The sequence below is a fragment of the Octopus sinensis genome, linkage group LG23 (assembly GCF_006345805.1).
Source record: "Octopus sinensis linkage group LG23, ASM634580v1, whole genome shotgun sequence".
Taxonomy (NCBI): domain Eukaryota; kingdom Metazoa; phylum Mollusca; class Cephalopoda; order Octopoda; family Octopodidae; genus Octopus; species Octopus sinensis.
Genome location: NC_043019.1, coordinates 16,524,995 through 16,541,323, shown reverse-complemented (window position 1 = coordinate 16,541,323; position 16,329 = coordinate 16,524,995). Strand labels below are relative to the sequence as shown.

Below are 16,329 nucleotides of genomic sequence, written 5' to 3'. Positions count from 1 at the left end.
ACATCTCTGCCACTCTCCTGCCTGCAGAGCAACGTGAAATGAAGTGTTTTGGTCAAGAACATAATGCACCACTCGATCCAGGAATCGAACTCACAGTCTAGTAACATGAGTGCAATACTCTAACCACTAGATAGCGTGCCTTCACACACACACACACACACACACACACATATATAGATATATATTTTCCTTACTATGTGGTTTTGGTTTCAGTCCTACTTTGTTGCTCATTGGTCAAAGTGTCTTCTACTTTAGCCCTGAAGCAACCTAAGTCCTGTGTCAAGCAAAACTAAAAGAAGCCCATCATGTGTGTGTGTGTGTGTGTGTGTGTACATATATATATATAAATAATGATAATTTATTAAGTAACTAGAAGATAGATTTGGTATTAATCATTATTTTGTACAACAGTCATTTCAACCCGTCCTGCTATTGTCCCCTATGGGTGGGACTCCATTCAACATGTGTTGCATCCATTTTGCTGTCTGGGTCTCATAAAGTATATCCATATATAAAGTTGTGTTGAAATAACCGTTGTACAAAATAAAGATTAATACCAAATCCATCTTCTGGTTACTTAAGAAACTATTATCATTATCTCAACTAACACTGCAGAGTTCCTGAAGTAGCTCCAACGGAAACATACCCCAACTACGGATGGCACCAGATGGCCCAAACTGTGTCAGTGCTCTACTTCAGTGCTACTTAAAGTGGTGGTCTGTGGACCGGTGCTGGTCTGCGAGCCATCAGCTGCCGGTACACAGCAAGTTTCCAGAAAAGAAAGAAACATTATAAAATGCTTATGTAATATTGCATTATTTGTTTACAACTAAATATAAGATAAAAAAAAAATTGTCCACTTTTATTATATTCATTATATATTGTTTCTGGTATAAATTAATATTACTAAGAAATATTACTGGTTCCTGGCACACAAAAAAAAGCCTGTCGGTACGCCACATCAGATAGTTTCAGAAGCATCACTCTATTCAACACTCTAATCAACATACACCCATTAGTCCAAAATATAAAATAAATATATATAAACACAGGCAGACACACCATATTTATTCATGTATAATATGCACTTTATGCATGAAAACTAAATGTAACCCATTTTTGGCCAGTCACCCCAAATGTAGAGACAGTTACACCATAACTATGTTTGCGATGGCATGACTGGAAGTAATTCATATCTATAGTACAATCTAATGTATAATGAGTAATATAAATCATCGTCTGCATTCCATGCTGGCATGGGTTGGACAGTTTGACAGGAGCCTGTACCAGACTTCTGTCTGTTTTGTCAGGGTGTTTATGACTGGATGCCCTTCCTAACATCAACCACCCAACAGAGTGGATTGAGTGCCTTCTATGTAGCACGAGCAAGCATAGGTGAGGTCAGTTTTGGCAAGGCTTTTACAGCTGGATGCCCTTCCAAACACCAACCCCTTTACAGTGTGGACAGAATGCCTTATGTGGCAGCAGCACTGGCAGGGTCACCACGTAACTTGCAAGACAAAGATCTTTTGAGAGGGGAGGGGGCATTGGAGGAGGTGAGCTTGTGTCAGATGATTAAAGGTTAGGGTGAGGCAGAGAGACAGAAACAGGTGTCTTGCTGTAGAGGAAGTACAAAGTTACTTGGCTGAGGAGAGAGCAGGAAGGAGGACAGAAACAGGTATGCTGCTGTAAAGGAGGTACGTGGTTACCCAGCCTCAGGAAAGAGCAAGAGGAAGAGAGAGAGAGAGGGAGGGAGTAGGAGAGAGATGGCGGCAGAGTGCCAGGCATATTCACAAGGGACAGGGATCAGAATATAAATGGGATGGTCGAGTAAAAGAAGAGAGAGAGAGATGGTAGCAAGTGGCAGAGTATACCCACTGAGGTACAGTGGTAATAATATAATCCGCAGGACATTGCCAAAGAAGCTTGAGTAGAGAGTGGTGAAAACCTGGGTATACAGAGGGGGTGGGGGTGGGGGCTACTGGATAGCAATGACAAGGACAGGATTGAGGAGTGAGAGGTAAGCATAGGGTGTGAAAGAAGAAATGTTGTTTGGTTAGGGTTAAAAGTTACCATAACATTATGTTATGTCTTTGCATGAATGATAATATATTACAGGTTTGGCATTAATGTCATCAACCAGTAATAAAAAAGGATAGTAATATTGAAAATATTGAAAATATCATTTTAATTAAGGTGAAGACTTAACTGATAAACATTGAGTATAATACATAAATACTGTCATTAGCAAAATATGAACGCTAGGCGCAGGAGTGGCTGTGTGGTAAGTAGCTTGTTTACCAACCACATGGTTCCGGGTTCAGTCCCACTGCGTGGCACCTTGGGCAAGTGTCTTCTACTATAGCCTCGGGCCGACCAAAGCCTTGTGAGTTGATTTGGTAGACAGAAACTGAAAGAAGCCTGTCGTATATATATGTATGTGTGTGTGTGTGTGTCTGTGTTTGTCCCCCTAGCATTGCTTGACAACCGATGCTGGTGTGTTTATGTCCCCGTTACTTAGCGGTTCGGCAAAGGAGACTGATAGAATAAGTACTGGGCTTACAAAAAGAATAAGTCCCGGGGTCGAGTTGCTCGATTAAAGGCGGTGCTCCAGCATGGCTGCAGTCAAATGACTGAAACAAGTAAAAGAGTTAACTGAAAGAAATTTGTCATCTTGAAATATTATAATTATTATTACGAATTATCACTATGCATGTTTCTAGTGAAAGAACAAAAGTATTTAATATCAAAATTATATTAATGATAGATTAACGAAGCATGATGGGTTTTGCATCTTAGTCATTGTCTAAAATCATTTCAATTATTCCAGCAAGTATGGGAGACAATTCTGGAATGGTATTTAGTCTCAGACGAAATACAAACTTTACTGTATTTGCCAAAGCAGTGAGGAGAGAATCCCCAAAAGTAGAGGCACAATGTTACACACGAATCAGATGAAATGCAACATATTGCAGGAGATTAACAAATTGTTGAGAGAAATTATTCATACACACATCCGTTTTCCATGCTGGTATGGGTTGGGCAGTTTGACAAGGATCTGGCAAGCCAGAGAGCTGCACAACGCTCCTATTGTCTGTATGGGCATGGTTTCTACAGTTGGATGCTCTTCCTAATACCAACCACTTTACAGAGTGTACCGGGTACTTTTTATGTGGCACCAGCATGGGTGCTTTTATCATCATCATCGTTTAACGTCTGTTTTCCATGCTGGCATGGGTTGGACGGTTCGACTGAGGTCTGGAAAGCCAGGAGGCTGCACCAGGCACCAGTCTGATCTGGCAATGTTTCTACAGCTGGATGCCTTTCCTAACGTCAACCACTCCGAGGGTGTAGTGGGTGCTTTTTATGTGCCACCGGCACAGGGGCCAGAGAGGGCTGGCATTGACCATTATTGGATGGTGCTTTTTACATGCCACCAGCACAGAAGCCAGTCAAAGCGGCTGGATCCGGCATGAGGACCACAACTACAATTTCCATTTGATTGTGATTTGATATTTATTTTGATGTTGATGTACTTGACTCAATAAGTCTCCTCAAGCATGGCATGTCGCCCTAAGATCCAAGGGTCCTTTTCTAGTTGGCTGGTTATGTGACACTGGTGTAGGTTACATATGTGCGTGTATGTGTGAATGGATATTATATATAAGAAATTATTTAAGCATTGAGTATGTGCCAAGTAAGTTAGCTAATAAAGCATGTCCACTGTCTATGGTTACCTGATGTCATCCATGGTATCTAAGCAACTGCTGCAGGATCCACTTCAGGAATTCCTCAGTGTTTGTTGAGTATATAACAAATGAGAGAGATGCAAAATGGAATATATGAAAAACTCTATTTGCTCATGATGATCATTTCAACCCATCTTCCATTGAATCCTTCGTGCAGAAGAGTCTCATTAAAGGGGCATCTCATTCAATAAGCCCTATTTCTCTGTGTTTTGATGTCGTTAGTGACTGTAGGTTTAAGACCTTGGGTAGGAATGGCCAGGGGCAGATTCCGTTGCAATGTTATAAACAGTTGTTTACAATGCATTTAGTTGTAAATCAATGGCAGGGAGTAAAGAATAAAAAGAAATATACAAAAGAGTAAAAAATTACATGAATAAGTAGACATCCAGATACTTCCACACCCACGCTTGTGAAGATGTGTGTATATACACACCTGTGAATGTGTGTGTATATATACATTTGTGAATGTATGTGTATATATATATATATATATAAACAGACTTGTGTGTGTGTCTGTGTGTGTGTGTATATATATATATATATATATATATATATATCGGAGTAAACACATAAATGTGAAACAAGGAGGAAAAAAGAGTACTCAAATACCAGTGGTAGAGTAATATGCTTTATTTAAAGCAGCAGAAAATTCAACAAAACCTGTTACTCTCCCGTTGCCGGCAACGGGAAACTCAGAGTAACAGGTTTTGTTGAATTTTCTGCTGCTTTAAATAAAGTGTATATATATATATATATATATATATATAGATAGATAGATAGATAAGTGTATGTTGATATGTATATGAGGGTGTGTATACAATAGCCATAAAAAGATATATGAACAACAAAGATGACCGCGTTCCAGTCATGTGAAACACTGTTCCTGGTATGGCAGTAGGGGATGAGACAGGGTGGATGCCTCTCAGAGAGTTAAGAACATCTACTTAACTGCACGAGTGAGAGTGTGTGTGTGCGTGCACAGGACCACAAGTGTGGGTACAGAAGTATCTGGATGTCTACTTACGCATATAATTGTTTTACTTTATTGTATATTACTTTTTTTTTTTTTATTTACCCCCTGTCACTGATTTACAACTAAATACATGTAAACAACTATTTATAACAGTGCAATGGAATCTGTCCCTTGCCATTCCTGCCCAAGGGGCTTAAACCTACGGTCACTAACAACATGCTATATTAAAACTGAGTGAAACAGGGTTTATTTCACGAGATTCCCCTTGAAAAATCACCTGATGAGACGCTTCTGTACTGAGGGATGCACCATAACCAGTTGTACAGGATCCCACTGGTGAAGGGCCAAAACAATCATTGGGAGTCATAAAGTCTTGTATATTCCATTTTTCATCCCCATCACTTGTTTTATGTGTATATATATATATATATATATATATATATATATATACGAGGGACGTTCAATAAGTAATGCCTCTGACCCACTTGCAGTTGTTTGATCTAGCTGAAATTTTGCATGTGCAATCATTTATATCTCTATAGAGTAAGTGGCAAATTACAGCTCTGAATTAATTGTGGTTTCTGATTTACAGGTGTTTGAACCGAGTCAAGTGTGAAATGGAGCCTGTTGAGTGTCGCAGTGATCCGGTTTTTGTATTTGAAAGGACGCACACCACGGAGACTTTTGATGAAATGAAAGTAACTTATGGTGATGATGCCCCATCATATGACCTTGTAAAACACTGGCATCGTGAATTCAAACATGGTCGGAACTCTGTGGAAACAGCTCCCAGATCTGGTCGCCCCCTTCTGCCATTGATGAGGCATCTGTCCGTCAAGTTGAGGCTGCCATTTTCGAAGATTGACGCATAATTATTCGCCAAATAGCCCATGAGGTCAAGATTAGTACCGGGTCTGTGGAAACTATCATTCATGACCATTTGCATATGCAAAAGGTGTCTGCCAGATGGATTCCCAGGTTGCTCACGCCTTTCCAGAAGCAAGAACGCGTCGAGTGCTTGAGGGTGAATTTGGAGATGTGCCAAGAAGATGAGTCAAAATTTTTCAAAAGACTGATTACACAGGATGAAACCTGGGTCCATCACGATGATCCAGAGACCAAAGCCCAGTCAATGCAGTGGAAGCACCATGACTCACCCCCTCCAAAGAAGGCAAGGGTGCAGCCCTCTGCTGGCAAGGTCATGCTCACAGTCTTCTGGGACCAGGATGGAGTAGTGATGACATATTTCCTGGCAAAGGGTACCGCAATTGCAGGAGCCTATTATGCTTCACTTTTGAGGAAATTAAGAGAAGTTATCAAAATCAAGAGGCGGGGCAAGATCAGCAAAGGCATCCTCCTCTTGCAGGACAACGCTCTGGTCCACAACTCGCTTGTCGCCAGATCAGAAGCACAGGCGTATGGCTATGAACTCCTCCCCATCCCCCCTACTTTCCTGACCTTGCACCCTCTGATTTTCACCTCTTCCCAATCATGAAGTTGTTTTTGAAAGGAAAGCGTTTCCCAGATGATGCAGCCTTGATTTCTGAAGTCACGTTGAGGTTGGAGGACCAAGCTGGGTTCTTCTACAAAAACGGTCTCCAGAGCCGCATCAAATGATGGAGAAATGCGTAACTCTGGGTGGTTCCTATGTAGAAAAAGAATAACTGTGGCAAGTTTCGTTGCTCTACTGCTATGGGAAGTGGGTCAGGGGTATTACTTATTGAACGCCCCTCGTATATATATATATATATATATATATATGCAGGAGTGGCTGTGTGGTAAGTAGCTTGCTAACCAACCACATGGTTCCGGGTTCAGTCTCACTGCGTGGCATTTCAGGCAAGTGTCTTCTGCTATAGCCCTGGGCCGACCAATGCCTTATGAGTGGATTTGGTAGATGGAAACTGAAAGAAGCCTGTCGTATATATGTGTGTATATATATATATATATATATATATATATATATAATATATATATATATATATATATATTATATATATATATATCATCATCATTAACGTCCGCTTTCCATGCTAGCATGGGTTGGACGGTTCAACTGGGGTCTGGGGAGCCCGAAGGCTGCACCAGGCCAGTCAGATCTGGCAGTGTTTCTACAGCTGGATGCCCTTCCTAACGCCAACCACTCCGAGAGTGTAGTGGGTGATTTTATGTGCCACCGACACAGGTGCCAGACGAGGCTGGCGAACGGCCACGCTCGGATGGTGTTTTTATGTGCCACCGACACAGGTGCCAGATGAGGCTGGCGAACGGCCACGATCGGATGGTGTTTGTTACGTGCCCACAGCACGGAGGCCAATATATATATATATATGTATGTGTGTGTTTGTGTGTATGCGTTTGTCCCCCTAGCATTGCTTGACAACTGATGCTGGTGTGTTTATGTCTCCGTCACTTAGCGGTTCAACAAAAGAGACCGATAGAATAAGTACTGGGCTTACAAAGAATAAGTCCCGGGGTTGATTTGCTCGACTAAAGGTGGTGCTCCAGCATGGCCGCAGTTAAATGGCTGAAACAACTAAAAGAGTATAGTCAAAATCAAAATCAAACCAAATCAATACATATATCAGAAAGCAGAACCAAATTGAGGTCGATCAACATCAGGGCCCCCGTGCAGGTGACACGTAAAAGCACCATCCGTTCGTGGCCGTTTGCCAGCCCTGTCTGGCCCCCGTGCCAGTGACACGTAAAAGCACCATCCATTTCGTGGCCGTTTGCCAGCTCTGTCTGGCCCCCGTGTTGGTGGCACGTAAAAGCACCATCCGTTCTTGTCCGTTGCCAGCCTCGCCTGGCCTCCGTGCTGGTGACATGTAAAAGCACCATCCGTTCGTGGCCGTTTGCCAGCCCTGTCTGGCCCCCGTGCCAGTGACACGTAAAAGCACCATCCATTTCATGGCCGTTTGCCAGCTCTGTCTGGCCCCCGTGTTGGTGGCACGTAAAAGCACCATCCGTTCTTGTCCGTTGCCAGCCTCGCCTGGCCTCCGTGCTGGTGACATGTAAAAGCACCATCCGTTCGTGGCCGTTTGCCAGCTCTGTCTGGCACCTGTGCGGGTGGCACGTAAAAAGCACCCACTACACTCACAGAGTGGTTGGCATTAGGAAGGGCATCCAGCCGTAGAAACACTGCCAGATCTGACTGGGCCTGATGAAGCTTCACAGACCCCAGTTGAACCGTCCAACCCATGCTAGCATGGAGAACGGACGCTAAATGATGATGATGATGATAATGATATATATAGTCCCATCCATGCCAACATGGGACGTGGGTATTAAGTGATGATGATATATATATATATATATATATATTATACACACACACACACACAGAGGTGAGGGTGTGGGGCATGTGCTGTTGTAGTGCATTGCTGTAGTCCTATTTGTTGGTGATTCGCTGCTGTTCCTGATGGATGACACTTTTGCACCATTCAGGCAACAACCCTCCGACCTAACCTAGTTGCATCTGTTCTTTGGCATACTGCCCCACCCCCCACACACTTGAAAATCAGAAAAGGATTGGTGACAGAATGAGCATCCAACTGTAAAAATCCTATAACAAATACCTCCTCTATCTAAACATGCCAGTACAGAAGATAAGATGTTGAAGGATGAACAGATATATATATATATATTGTATATTTAAATGAATAATGTATAAAAACAGTTAAACATCAAACTGACCGACTGTTCAACACTTTTCAATAGGACAACATTTTATATAACCAAATTTTCAAGGGAAATGCCAACCTTTAACATATAAAAATTATATATAAGGGCATCAAGCTGTAGAAACTCTGCCAGATCAGATTGTAGTCTGGTTTGCCAGACCTCAGTCAAATCGTCCAACCCATGCTAGCATGGAAATGCAGACGTTAAACGATGATGATGATCACCGTCATCATTTAAGATCACTTTTCCATGCTTGCTTTGATCAGAGTTAAATTGAGGCAGATTTCAACAGTCAGATGCCCTTCCTGTCATCAGCATTCACTTCTTTCCAAGCAAGGTAATGTTTCTCTATGGCCAAATATGTTTTCACAATATACTGGAAATGAATGACACTGCTTGTATGACAGGGACACTCATTTACAACTACCATGCACTCACATACACACGACTGACTTCTTTCTGTCCACCAAATCCACTCACAAGACTTTGGTCAACTTGGGGCTATAGTAAAAGACACCTGTCCAAGGTGTCATGCAGTGGAATTGAAGGCAGAATCATGTGGCTAGAAAGTGAACTTCTTATCACACTGCCACACCTGCACCTTATATATATATATATTTATAATTAAGAGCATAAGAACCAGTGTTGCTAGAAATAAGAGTCGAAAAATACTCAAATAAGCCACAATATCACTGTAAATTTCACAAGCTGACAAAATTGAGGAGTGAATTTGCAGATATACTCATAACACGTGATTTCGAACTCTGAGATATTAACTCTTAATTCTCATCAATGGGTCTCCCTGCCTGGGGTTAAACGAATACCTGCTTTGTCATGCTTGTTAAAAGTATTGAAAGACTAGAGCCAAATTCGAATGATAGAAGTGTATAATTATGCATAAATAAAGGTATCATTATTAATAAATAATAATAATATAAGTGACTGGTTAGCTTGTTAAACTTGCAGTGATATTGCAGCTCATTTGAGTCTTTTTCGACTCTTATCTCTAGCAACGATGGGACTATCTGGTACCCTTAATTATAAATTCACCCTTTTTGTTTTTATGTTTGCTAGCCATTTATTAATAATGATATCTTTATTTATGTGTAATTATACACTTCTATCCTTTGAATTTGGTGCTTGTCTTTCAGCGATTTTAACAAGCATGACGAAGCGGGTATTAGTTTAACCCTAGGCACCGAGGCCTGGTCGCAGTCTAATAACTGAGACAAGAATATATATATACGTGTGTGTGTGTGTGTGTGTGTGTGTGCACAGATGTCTGTATGTATGTGTGTGCGTGTGTTTGTACATATACACATGCACATTTATATACATATATGTACTTACAGTTATATACATCTATTAATGTGTATATATTTGCCCTCATCACTGCCATGAACACTTCATATGCATAATTAAAAAGTACCAAAGAAGGCTGAGAAAAAACAAAAAGGGAAATATCTGGAACCTTGTTCTTCCAGGAGTTGGTTTAAACCATTGTTTGGATGTTATGTTTAGGGTTAAGAGATGGAAATGACTTTCAGTATGACAGAAGTTACAAATAAACATCAACAAAAATATAAGAAACCAGTGGGAGATGGCTAATGGCTGTAGCAAGAAGGAAATATTAATCTGACTGCCATTGTTCAGATTTAAATGGCTGTAGTAAAAAAGAAACACACACACAAAAGAGCATCTTTTTATGAGCGTCTTTCTTCATGTCTGTGTGTGTGTGTGTGTGTAAACATTGCAGGATGTTTCTTTTTCTGTGTACAAGCTGAAAGCATCAGGAAGTATCGATGTTGCCCTAGTTTCTTTTCTATGAGTTGATTATATTATTTTAGCCCCAAATTAACCTCAATTGAACAGACTTATAATCAGGCATTCCAATCATGACTATCCCATTTTTAAAAAGAGCTTTCCAGATTGTATGTCTACAACTAAACCATTTTGTAAAGGCGAGGGTGGTGGGGGACACAAAGAGACGGGGAACAATTTGTTCTCCTTTAGTGTTTGGTAGGATATTAGCTGCGGAGAATATCTGATTTGGTTCAGGCATCAAGGGTGGCACAGTGTTGACAGCATCATGAGAGGTGAAAATGGAGGAAGCAAGAAGGGAAGATGGAGAAGTATGCAGATGAGTGCAAGTGAAATGGATGAGGGGCAGAGATGTGGAGGTTGGAGGCTGGGACATGGCAGGACTCATTTTTAGGAGGTGGCTCTGGCCTTTGGGTGGAGGGTTGGCTGAGACAGATTTATGGGGCAACAGAGACTGGTTCATGTTGCACAGTACACAAGTTGGCAATCAATATTGTAGAAAGTACTACATACATCCCGAATGTAGCACCAGCCAGGCAGAAGTGCGTAGTATCGAAATGGCCAAAACATCAACCCTGTCTGCTGTATTGCTGACAACAAAGGACACTGCTGTTGAGAGTTCACTTCAATGTAACCCTTGTTTGTTTTTTTAAACCTTTCAGCATTTAAACCACTCATATGCAGCCAAATATTCTACTGGTTTTATATTTAAACTGACCAGATTCAGCCTCTCACACCTATCCTACAATACCATTTTTGAAATCTTGAGGTGATGAGATGATGCATGATTAATTCAAAACAAATGTAATTAAATGATCATTTGACAGAGTAATCTGGATGCTCAATCCCTGATGGACAAGGAATATCAAGCTTATCTAAAGAGCCCTTTCCTTATTTAAAACTCAAGAGATTCGGTTGCTATTTCCAGCAAGTTGATTGACATCAGAGACGCTCTAGCACAGCTTAAATAAAGACGGTCCTGTGCAGTGGTTGCAATTTCAACATACCAACCATGCCAACCAGTTAGAAAAAGGGTGATCTTGAACATCTTGAATTTATGCAGTATAGTGTTGGCCCTGAACATATTTCACGAACAGCTTATTTATGACACCTGCTCAGACCAAGAATAAAAATAATGGAAAACGTAAAACTTCATTTAAGCATCAAAGGTCATAAGGGCCAGTGGTTAGCTCTGTTATTATAGTGTGAAGCAGATGAGAGAGATATCTCTTCAGGGATAAGATGCTAGTGCATTACAGATAATTTTGACTGTTGATCACTTTAACACGGTGGTTCTCAACCCTTTTTAATTTTTTTTATCTATGGACCCCTCAGATTCTTATTAAAATCTATTGGACCCCCAAAGCCATGGGATATTTAAGAAATTCCATTATATTTTTATAATTATTAGGGATTGTATAAAAAATTGTTAAAATATTTTGTTTATTGTACAAATATAATCAATTTATTGCACATAATTTATAACAACTGAATCTTATAAGGACCCCCAAGGGTCATGTGGACTCCTGTTAAGAAGCACTGGTTCAACACAAGTACTTGAATTTTGGGTGTCTTTAGCAGAGTCTACTGTATTACAAGCATCCAAGATAGGTCTCTGATCTGAGGATAATTTCCTCCCACCAGTCTTACATCCTAAAAACAGTCAATTGGTGCTATTCACCAAAGTAAAAAAAAAATGAAAGAAAACAAAAAACCCAATCCAAGTGGCCCTTTGACACCTGTCAGACAGCTAAAAGGACCAATAGAATTTTGATAAAATATGGGTCTTATTTTTCCTCCCTAAAGACAACAAATTGCCTGCAACCTATTTTAAATTCACAACCCACCTATACAAGGGTGTTTAAAAGGAAGATCAAATCTGACTAAACTGTACGAAATGTGGAAGATATCAACGAACACCTCTCTTTTCTTGGTCCTTCTCCACCTGATTCAAAGACCGAATCAAAATGACAAACTGTATGCACATGTATTTGCTTATAACACGAGAACAATTTAAATAATAATAGGTGCAGCTATGGTTGGGTGGTTAAGAAGCCTGCTTTGCAGCCACATGGTTGCAGGTTCAGTTCCACTGCATTGCACCCTGGGCAAGTATCTTATACTATAGCTCGTGGCCGACAAATGCCTTGTGAGTGAATTTGGTAGACAGAACCAGAGTAGCAGCCCATTACAGACACACACACACACACACACACATATGTATATAAATGCATGCATGTTTGTATGCTTTTTCGCTTGTTTGTTCCCCACCGCCTTTTGATAACCCTTGTTGGTGTGTTAACGTTCCCGTAACTGAGCTGTTCGGTAAAAAGGAGCTGGAAGAAATAAGCAGCAGACTTCAAAAGTCCCGTGGTCGATTTGTTCAACTAAAACCCTTCAACGCAGCGCACCAACGAGTAAAAAAGATACCGATTCTTCTGTACAAAAGGGTTACGTATAAGGGATAAGATCGCATTGTATTCAAGACTATATTGTTTGTACTGCAGCAAATCGGGTGTTTCTAATGTAGAAGCTGTCGATAAACACCAGCAGCAAGAAACTTCAGCTTGAGTCAAAAGATTTCAAGGTGAACATGGCCAGTACGTTTGTCTTAGATAAATATACTCGCTCGGTAGCAGAAGTCACAGAAAACTCAAAGGTATGAAAGCGAAATTGGCAAAACCTTTAGTATTTCTGTTGTCGGTTCAACGACAGGTACACCCTGATCTGCAGAAGACTTGAAATTAATCAAACGTACTGGAATAGTAAACACTATGAAGAAAAGCATCAACTCAAATATGCGGACAACTCGGATGTTTGGCTGGGATAAATTTCGTTGCCTAGATATATATGTCGTAAATTAGTAATGGAATCGAAAGCAAGTGATGTATAAATAACGGCGATTTTCATCCCAAGTAGGCAACAAAAAAGCGAAATTAGGTGTGAAGGAGGTAATCCCACTGATGCATGCGGGAGAGAAAGTTTGCATTTTCAGTGATGGGCAGGCGCGTGATGAAAAGGCAAATAGATAAATATATGATACTCAAGTGGAAAAAAAAAAAAGAACCCCAAAAGCAACAACACACACAAAGAAAGTATGGTTTGAAACGCAGAGACTAAATAGGTGCTGCTGTCCAGGTAGGCATATCAACCAAGGAACACTAACAGAATTGTTGTTAAGTGAGGTGTGAAGTGAGAAGGAGAGAGAGAGAGTTGACTTGACTCGGACGAGATGTCACATTTGAGATGCACAGAGAAATGTCATTCTGCAAGCAAAATGTGTGACAGGTTTATTGTTGGCCGCATGGCTACAGAAACGTCAAAACGATGGTTACGTGGTTCACACGCGTGCATGTGTCGTCGGGTGTTAAGGGTGGGATTATAAATAAGAAAACAAACAACGACTAACTTAAAACAAGAACAAATATTCCTTATAGGAGCAAACGAAGGAACCTCTCTACACGGTTGTTCGACTAGCTAAAAGTAGTAAGCAACTCCCTCAAACCATATCCCACTGTCGTAAAAATAAAAGAGACACTTTTCATAATATCGTTCAGAGTACAAATATACTTGCCAAAAAATAAAAGGGACATACTTGCTTACGGCTGCAATGCTTTTCATTGATCAGAACTGACCTGGGGCTAAACAACAAACAAGGCGTGGAAACTTGCCCTGGGAATGATACGAGACAACTCGGCTAGCTGATTATTAATCGATCGATCGAACCCTACAGCGACCTACCCCTTTCAGCTGTGTTTATTCTTCTTTTGCCCCGCCCTCGTCGTGTCTCTCTTCCAGCACCGAGATATACTCGGGTGGATTGGTGGGGATTGGGGAAGAAGAAAAAAAATTATACGATGCTGCTGGTGGTAATGATGATGAGAAATGGCGGGGATGGTCTGCAAGTTATAGTGGCGGTGGAGGTGATGATAGTGAGGGCGTAAGCCGAGAATAAAATATTCAGCATTTCATTATGGTGATGATGAAATGATGACGATGGAAGCGAAGAAGTAAATAGGAGAGGTGACGGCTCGACAGGGGAATTGGTATAAAATGCATCACCAAATGCCTTTTATGAGACTCAATTCATAAAACGATGCACGCAAATGATGCATCATTCGAGTGCAGATTCCTGGAGCTGTCAGTCACATATATTTACTTATATACACACTAAAAAGAAGGTCATATATACACATACATATATAAAACATACACTCATTTCAGTTTCAAATATATTTGTCAAAAACGCATCCTTTATAACAGCGATTTCATGAATATACATACAATAATAGTGCAAGATAAACAAAACAGCCTATCTCTATAGACAGGCTTGGTAAGGCAAAAACAAACAAAAAAAGAGCTCAAACATGTATATATATATATAATCGGCAGAATTTGGTGATTCAAGGGTCGCGAGTTTCGTGCGTTTGATAAGTGCAAACGTACGAAACTTTCGGACCTTGAGTCACTCTAACTTCTGCCGATTATATATTGTATGCGTGTGTGTGTGTATGTATGCATATATGTGGCAAGAGCGTATATATATATAAACATCATAAGGTAAGGCAGTATATACGCAGCACCGAAAACACGTAAACATTCTCCAAACTCCACTCACGACGCACATAAACACACGGCAGACATCAACATCAACAAACGATACACATCAATGACACACGCAGAGATGAACTCACCAATTACTTCACACTCCAATATATTCCACAGACATACACACCACACACACACAAATATATATATATATATATATATATACCCACACACACACGCGTATATGCAACCTTCAAGCACATACATGCAACATATATATATATATGTTCTGTATGCATGTATTTATCAGAGCACTTTGTGGTTGAGGAATAATTATATATTTTGAGGATGAGTTTGGGTTTGTTGTCTTTACCTTTATCCGTTGGTGGTTGCTTCGAATGTTTATAGTGGCAGTAAGGTCTCTCACACAGGCCACTGGCATAAAAAGGGCAGTCTAAACCACGGAAATACCCGGACGAGGGGAACATGTTTTCATCTGTGGTTTTTCTCTCTCCTTTTTTTTCCTCTCTCTCTAGTCGTAGCCTTTTTTTTCTTTCTCTTTTATAATATGTCTCTTATGTCTATAGCTATCTCTCACCCTGTCTTTTCGTTTATGGTTGTGCTCTGGCTGTCTTTCTGCTTTTGCTGTAGCTGCTTGTTTCGCTGAGACATGGTCAACTTGGCCAAATGTAGACCAAAATTGCAATCAATGTCTCTCGACGGGCAGCCATAGTCAGACAAACATGTCGCTCGACTTGCAAGTGAGGTGGTCGCTGCAACACCTTTACAACTCTACTCTTACCCCTACTCACGCACTCTCACACACTCACTCCCTCTCTCAACGTCTACTTCTCTTTTTCTTTATCTATTTCTATCTTTGTCCGCTTTTAGTATAAAACTGCCGTACTATTTTTCTCTTTCTCTAACAGAAATCTACGTCAATACAAAAACAACATATATACATATGTAAATATAGCACTAATATTTGTTTTGTGTTCGTTTTATATTAATTTACCATTACAGCCCATTCCGACCAACAATTCTCTTTTCCTGTGACTGGCTTTTCATACTCGATTAGCCAACGCGACACCAGTTCTCGTTCAATGTAATTAACGTTCATACGAGACTTTTATGAGAAATTTAGTTTTTATAGTTTCACCCCCACCATATATATATATATATATATATATATATATATATATGTCATACTATTTATTTCTTAATTGAGTTATTATGATATTTTTATTTTCTATCTTTTTTTTTTTAATGATTAAACGTTTTGCAGAAGAATGAATAATGAGTTTGCATCTTTTCCACATTTTGTTGTTTGATTTTTCATTTGTTATTATAATTTGCTCATTTTCCTTTGTTTTCCTAATTAATTTTTACTTAGCCCGTCCCCCTTCAATATATTTTAAATAATCCCCAACACCACAGATTAATCTCCCTGAGTCGTGCCCCTTGATTGCCGAGTTACGCCCCCTGTTTCTCCCCACATCCATCCAACCTCTCATCCACACAAATTCCTCTGGATGCATTGACTTGTCTACTCCG

At 40.3% G+C, this 16,329-nt stretch overlaps 1 protein-coding gene across 1 annotated transcript in view; it reads right to left on the bottom strand.

Annotated features, from left to right (window-relative positions):
- The window catches only part of LOC115223380 (RNA exonuclease 1 homolog), an 85,098-nt gene extending 69,308 nt beyond the window's left edge, over nt 1–15,790 (bottom strand). Inside the window, exon 1 of the mRNA XM_029793888.2 lies at nt 15,149–15,790. Coding sequence (XP_029649748.1) covers nt 15,149–15,263 — 115 coding nt within the window. The 5' untranslated portion in view covers nt 15,264–15,790. The remainder of the gene's footprint in view (nt 1–15,148) is intronic.
- Between the last annotated feature and the right edge of the window lie 539 nt (nt 15,791–16,329).